The sequence below is a fragment of the Cyprinodon variegatus genome, unplaced genomic scaffold (assembly GCF_000732505.1).
Source record: "Cyprinodon variegatus isolate N-32 unplaced genomic scaffold, C_variegatus-1.0 Scaffold118, whole genome shotgun sequence".
NCBI lineage: Eukaryota > Metazoa > Chordata > Actinopteri > Cyprinodontiformes > Cyprinodontidae > Cyprinodon > Cyprinodon variegatus.
Window position 1 is genome coordinate 105,608 of NW_015150571.1, and position 7,637 is coordinate 113,244.

Consider the following 7,637-nt stretch of genomic DNA (forward strand, 5'->3'; position numbering starts at 1 on the left):
CTCGTAGATGATGATAAATAACATAGTTATGTATAATATATTACATTTCTGACTGTATATCCCTGTAATTATTACACACTGTAGCTTTAATATGAGTTCTAGTTTCTGGTTGCTGGCTTTCACTTTTTTAGTTGCACCGCATTAAGCCATCAGATGAGAGGTCTGTCCTTATCTGGAATTTTATTTCTAATACTATTATTATTGCTTTTTTAATCTCATCCCTGATATGCAAGTCTTAATACACAAAATAATAAAACTTTAACCAAAAACTTAACTAAAACTAACCTTTTTAGGAAAAAAAATCTAAAATAAACTAGCTACCTAATACTAAACACTAATTAAACCTAAAATAGAAGTTTAAAACTAAATGAGTTTAAAATCCAATGAAAATTTCCAGATGATTTAAACCTTGCTACAGAGTAGATTTCTTCACCTGATGAGCGTAGATTGTGTCATATATCAACGTCCACATCACTCCAGAGAAATACAAGGGAAGGCACACGGACCAATCACAAGAGCCCTGCACGGCAGCCCAGCCGAGGAGAGCGCCCCAGTTAAAGGTAAGGCCTGCAGAGAGGTGACAGGAACAGGACTTTAGCTTTAAGATGGAGAGCCTGAAAACCTGACTTCCTGAAACACCTACCCAGCATCAGCTGTGGCCAATAAGTGATCCTCTTCATTAGTGGGTAGGTGATGACAAGAGATAATGAAGAGGCCCCCAAAGCTATGCTGTCAGGATAGGGTGAACACATAGAAACATTTAAAAACAAATACCTGCCTAGTGACAGGAAACTTTGCTCATAAATTAAAGAAAACTCCTTTGATACAGAAAACACATTTCTATGTTGGTAGATTCACCATAAGTGAACCCTTAAGCATCTTTAAGAGAGGGAAAAGGTCTGTTTCTACACCTTATTTAATTTGGTTTCAATTTGAATCCTGATCGTCTTGACTACACTTTCAGGTGTCAGCAGACAGCAAGGCAGAAAAATTCTGTTCTATTCTATCGTATTCTTACTGGACACCACAGAAAGATGGAAGTAAATGATGTTTGGCATAACTCTACCGTTAGGAAGGTTTTTTTTCTCATGCTCGTAAAGTTTGAAAATAAATCTTGGTACCTGTAATAGTTAAGACACAGAAGGACTCCAAGTGCGAGGGAGAGCTGCCCTCCAAGGAACACAAGTGCCTGCATTCTGGAAATTTCCCCTGATGCGATGGGTCGTGATGCTGTCCTGGCTACCTTTACAGAAACAGAAATATTTCTCTTTAACCTGTTTTGAAAATATAACTTTGCTATTCTTGGGCTGCATAAAATTCCAAAGAGTTTTAATGAATTGTTAATTCAGCATATGGCACACTTTCTTTCCCCTAGGGCGGACTGAATATGTTATATAAATGGTTAGAATTACTTGTTTGTCAAAGTCTTTATCCCACATATCGTTGATGGTGCAACCTGCACCCCTCATCAGCAGGGCGCCAGTACCAAACAGGGCGAGCATCCCAAAATCTGGGAGACTTCCCGGCTCTGCTGCTAAGGCGATGCTCCATGTACAAGGAAGGTAGAGCAGCCATGTTCCTGAATAGCAAACACAAAAGCATCGAATGGAAGATTATTTACAAAACTTTTGGTTGAGGTTTAATTAAAGTCTTTTCTTGATCTAAAGAATTCAAGGGCTCCAATCTTTCGAATCAAATTGCTAAAACTTGTAGTATTCCCAAAGGTCCATAGCTTTTTTATTTATTATTTTTTTTGTTTTAGTTTCCTCAGCAGATAGAATTTGGTTTTAATGTACATCTCTCACTGATTTCATGCCAACAATTCATTATCCAATTCTTCTTAACCAAACTAGATTGATCAGTTGTAGACCTTGATTGACTGCCTAAATCATTTCATACTGTCAATTCAAATGAGTAAAAAAAAAAAGAAAAGGAAGAATCACATTATTTATTAAGGTTAAATATTGTAAAGATTATTTCAAATGTAATCATTCCAATTATTTTCAAATCTCTCTTGTTCCAACATTAAAATGCCTCCAACAGACGGTCAAGTAAGTAACTAAGATTTAATCAAATTAATAACTGTCTATCAATATTGCCAAATATATTAGCAGAGTTTGAGTCAATCGTGTTTGAAGGATTATAACCTAAAAAATATTGCAAACAAACTAATAATGTTTGAAATATGATGAGCTTATAATAATAGGAAGGTGCCTCAAACTCTGTCAGTAGTGGCCATTCTGGAGGGGAATGTCATTGAGGTGGTACATGAATATAAATACATTTGAATTTTAATTGATGACTCCCTCACCTTCAAACCTTTTATTGATAAACTTGTTAAGAAATTAAAAGTTAAAATGGGCTTCTTTCATAATAAGACATGTTTTTCTTTTGGAGTAAAAAAAAAGCTCCTTGTCTCTGCCACGTTTTTATTGGTCTTAGATTATGGTGACCTATTTAATAAGAATGCTACTTCTTCATGTCTTCAAATGTTGGACAGTTTATCATGCTTCATCAAGGTTCTTCACAAACTGTAGAGCCATGAAACATCACTGTGACCTGTACTCTCAGGTGGGATGGCCTTCCCTCTCTGTGAAGGCAGCGTCATTGGTACACTTTTATTTACAAGGCTCTTCTTGGATTACTGCCGTCCTACATTTGTACCTTATTTACACAGAAAAGCATGGCTTCTTCTGCCCTGAGATCCAACATTCAGCTGTTGCTCACTGTTCCTTTTGCCCGCACACAACTGGGGAAGAAAGCCTTTAGCTTCTTGTGCATGGGATTTTTTACAAAGAAACTGGAAGTTGACTGAGTTTTTATCTTAAATGCTTTTAAGTTGAAAGTGAAATAATTTGAAGCAGCTTCAATGATCTGTAGTTGTTTTACTTGATATGGTTTTTTAATGTACCTGTCATTTATTTTAATGTACCTATTAGGGGTGTGGGAAATAATCGTTTTGGCGATATATCGTGATATTTGGCTGCCCAATATTATATCGATTTTCAAAAAAAAAAAAATGGTTACATAAAACATTGATGGGAAAATGGGCTACCTCTGCACCGCCACTCTGGCAGAAAGTGCTGTGGAGCCCTTTAATTGTGCGTGCAGCACCAAATCTGTATTTGAGGTAGTCACAGTGGAAGAAAACCCCACACAACATGGATAATAATACCTAATCAATATTTTCTGATGAAAATATGCAGCACTTTCTGTTTTGTCTCATCATTTGATTTTGATAGCTGGGGAAAATATGGCAATATAAAGTGATACTGCAATATCGTGATAATATCGTATCGTGACCCAAGTATCGCGACATGTATCGAATCGCAACACTCGTGCCAATACTCACCTCTAGTATGTAACTTTGCTGCCTCTTGGCCAGGACTCCCTTGAAAAAGAGGTTTTTAATCTCAATGGGATTTTTTTTTCTTGGTTAAATAAAGGTAAAATAATATATATATATATATATATATATATATATTTTTTTTTTTTTTTTTCTTTTTTTTTACATTTTAGATAAACCTGGATGGGTAATTTGTGCACATTTGCAGACATATTTAATAAATTCACACACATTCGACTAAGGGTTCTTTGTCAGATTAAAACTACTTTTAAAAACAACTTTTAAGCAGGTAATAAACAAAAAAAATCATAAATATCTATATAAAAGTATGCCTTTACATTTTTTTTTCTTTAATTTTAGATGTCTTTGTTAGATGGAAGTGGAAATCAAATGACTGCAAACAAAGTGAAACCATCTTTTTGTAATAAATAAGCAAGGCTAAAACCAAACTACTCTGTAATGTAAGGAATTTAATTACCGATTGGTTTGTCCAGCCTCATCAGTCTGAGGTAAGGCTGAACGTGAGCAGGTGCTGAGTTCACCACGGAAGCAGCAGACAGGCTGAACGACCTACTGCCACCCTGGCCTGTTTCCCTTTGCCTAGAATTAAACCGACCCTGGAGGCACAAAGCTCGTCTCAACACCGTGGACTCTGAATGGACACCTTCGTTTCTCCTTAGTGCTTGGTTCTGGATTGGGCAGTTGGACAAAGTGGACAGACATGGTAGGTGACAGGTCCCCCCTCCTGTTGTCCACCTAAGTGCAGCGAGAGTTAACCGGCTGCTCAGCCTGGCGCGGAACATGGTGGTTTCCTTTGGTCAGTCGCACATTAACGTCCTTTTATTCCACTTTAAAAAATACCAGAGGGATAAAGTAAAATAAATAAATATAAAAGAGCTACACTTAAACAACCCTAGGCAACAGGGTTCATTTTCCTGTTGCGGTGCGTTCAATATTATTATCCGGAGGAAACAACAACTTAAAGCGGAACACAAACCACAACACAAATAATGCATTAAATAAAGAAATAAACGTAAATGAATTAATGAAAAATTTTTTTCTTATTTAGCATACCAAAACCTTATTTTATTCCGGATGTGGTAATGCATTAAATTGATTTCTCCCAACCTGTATTACACAAGAGGGGGCTCAAACGGCGTAAAATCGTGAAAGACCTAGAAGCTGCGGGGAAATAAATTAGTTCCATTGTCTAATTACAATTGGATTAAATAGATTAATCTGTTATTTTAACGTACTTAAATATAAAAACCAAAACATTTTGGAATTGCTTCAAAACATGGATCAAATCAAAAATTGCACTTCCTGAATCTATTTCTAGAGATATGGTAACTTTTGGAATATTATTGAAAAACAAAACAGTAGAACTCTGTTGTAACTTAATTTTGTGTTTTGCAAAATTCTTTATTCATAAACAAAGAGTGTTGAGATCATCCCCAACCTTTAAAGTTTTTTTAATCTGAATTCAAGTTTTATTTAAAATCTCTTAAATGTATCGAATCATACGAATATCTGACTGAAATACTGATGGGTTTGCCCACCAATGTTCATCAATCCTAATATGAATCCCCTTGTTGCCATGTTAATAATAATTTCATTATCTGCCATTCCTTTTATTTATTTATGTATTTATTTTTGATCCTTATCAATAATGCCTTGTACTTCCATTTTTGAAATCTGCCTCTACTATGCATTCCACAGATTTGTACTGTTGCTATTGCCTTACTTGTTTGTCCTTACTCTGTTTAAATAAAAAACAAAAAAAAAACTTTTCCTTACATTTTCTAAAATGTAGCGGGAAGGTAGCTGTTAGTAATAAAGAAAAAGCAGCTCTATTGGCAGAAATGTTAAATAAAGTACATAGTTCCAAGAATTTATCTGAACAAATAAAGAGTTATAAAGAGAAGATTTTAGCAGAAAATCCAGGAGTCACTTACAAGAAAATAACTTCAAATCAAGATCTAGATATCCCTTTTACTTTTTTTGAGCTAAAAAAGCAATATTTAATGTTAAACAGTCAAACACAGGGAAGAGGGAGTTTGTTATGTAACGCTGAAACATGTAAATTATATATCCGTTACTGTTCTTAAATTTTTCAATATGATTTGGGAGACAGGGATTATTCCTAGAGCATGGAAACAGTCCATTCAAATTCCTGTGTTGAAGCCAGGTAAAAATGAAACAGACCCTTCAAACTATAGGCCTATAGCTCTTTCATCTCAATTAGGGAAAGTAATGGAGGGAATTGCAACAGATAGTCTATCATATTTTCTTGAAAGTAAACATGTATTTTCTTTTTTTTCAAATTGGTTTTCATAAATGGAGAAATACGATGGATGCGGTACTGTGCCTGCAGTCAGAAATAAGGAAAGCTTAAACAATTAAAGAAATAGTGATAGCTGTATTCTTTGACATAGAGAAGGTGTATGATATGTTATGGAAAGGGATTATTGGTTAAATTAGAAAAAACATTTCTGGCATAAGTGGTAAGATTTATAACTGGGTTTTAGATTTTCTGTTTGGGAGAGAAATAGAAGTTAGAGTTGGAACTGCTTTCTCTAATAGATATATAGTTGGGAATGGTACCCAGCAAGGTAGTGTGTTTAGCCCAATTCTTTTTAATATTATGATAAATGACATTTTTGATAAGATAGATGGTAGTATAAGGAAATCTTTTTTTGCAGATTATGGGGCTCTGTGGGTGTGGCCACAAGATCCTCTGTATTTGCAGAAAAAGAAGTAGCATGCATTAAAATGTAAGTTGCAAAGTCCCAAGTTATTTGTTTTTATAGAAGGCATTAGGAAGTTAATTAAAATCTTTATAAACAAGTAAATAAAGTGAGGTTTTTAGGTGTCATCTTTGATGAGAAATTAACTTGGAAACAGAAACTAGAATTAGTTCAAAATAAATGAAAAAAGTGAATAATTAGTTGAGATGTCTTTCTGGACAGGAATGGGGAGCTTCAACAAGTGCGCTGTTTGGAGTTAATCGGGCTCTCATGAGCCATATATGGCAGCTGCTAACAGTCATTTGAAAAAAACTTGATAGTGAACAGAACAAACACAAGTATTATGAATATGTTGTGGAGCTTTCAGATCATCTCCTTTCGCTGCTTTACGAGTTAAAACTGGTGAGCTTCCTTTACCATTAAGAAGATTTAAAATAATGTATATGTATTGGGTAAATCTACAGGGCCATAATTATGATCATCAACTAAGACTGCGCTGCAGGACTGTTGGGAACATCATAAATCTGATTGTAATAGCTTTGGATGGATTGGGGACATAAAAGCTCAAAAATTCGGTTTGACTCAGTTTCGGTTAACTTTACGGTTCCACAGTCATCAATTCCACCATGGTCATTTATCACACCAGAAGTTGATCTGCAATGGGGGGATTTATTAAAAAGGGAAAGACTCCAGAATGTGTTATAGTTAATAATTATTTTTGGAAGATTTAAAGATAGTGTAATTATATATACATATGGATCTAAAGATCCAAATGGTGGCAGAACAGGAGCAGCTGTGAATATCCCACACCATAAAAATCATGATTAAAAGGAGAACGAAAGATCATCTAGCAGTTTTTACAGTTGAATGAATTGTCATTATGTTGGCTTTAGAATGGTTGCTTGATGAAATTTTGTAAGGGAAGGAAATAGTTATAAAATTGCATCATGTAGTCAAGCTGCATTATTAAGTATCAAATCTTGCAAGTCTTGTAGATTAGATTTATTATTAGATATATATCACTTATTAGTTCAGCTTAATAATAAGAAATGTTTTGCTTGATTTTTCTGGAATCCTGCTCATGCAGGCATAGAAGTAAATGAAGAAGTAGACATATTAGCTAAACAGGCCTTAAAATCAGGTATTATTAGCTTAAGTACTCCTTTAAATAAAAGTGAGGGAAAATCTATAAATCAGAATAAATCTGTAAGGTTTAGCAAGAACAATTGGATAATCATGACACCTGTAGAGATCTATATGAAATTCAAAAGACTGTGGGGTGGGCAATAGTTGTATAAATGGAGGGTGGAAATAAGAGGTCTTCATATCATGACTTAGAATTGGTCATACTGGACTTTCAGAATAGGGAAACATTAAACAGGGACTTGTAATCACTGTAATCAGATAGAAACAGTGGAACATGTATTATTAGAATGTAATAAGTATTCACACGAACGTCAGCACTTAAAGTCAATACTAAATAGAGAAAACATATGATTTTATATGATAAATCTTTTAGGAAGTAAATCAAATTCAGTTAGAAA

General features: G+C 34.6%; 1 protein-coding gene across 1 annotated transcript in view; it reads right to left on the minus strand.

The window, feature by feature from the left end:
- The window catches only part of coq2 (coenzyme Q2 4-hydroxybenzoate polyprenyltransferase), a 7,888-nt gene extending 3,590 nt beyond the window's left edge, over positions 1–4,298 (minus strand). Inside the window, exons 1-5 of the mRNA XM_015375384.1 lie at positions 3,825–4,298; positions 1,413–1,579; positions 1,122–1,243; positions 644–729; positions 434–567 (exon numbers count right to left, since the gene is read on the minus strand). Of these exons, the coding sequence (XP_015230870.1) occupies positions 434–567; positions 644–729; positions 1,122–1,243; positions 1,413–1,579; positions 3,825–4,149 (834 nt within the window). The 5' untranslated portion in view covers positions 4,150–4,298. The remainder of the gene's footprint in view (positions 1–433; positions 568–643; positions 730–1,121; positions 1,244–1,412; positions 1,580–3,824) is intronic.
- Between the last annotated feature and the right edge of the window lie 3,339 nt (positions 4,299–7,637).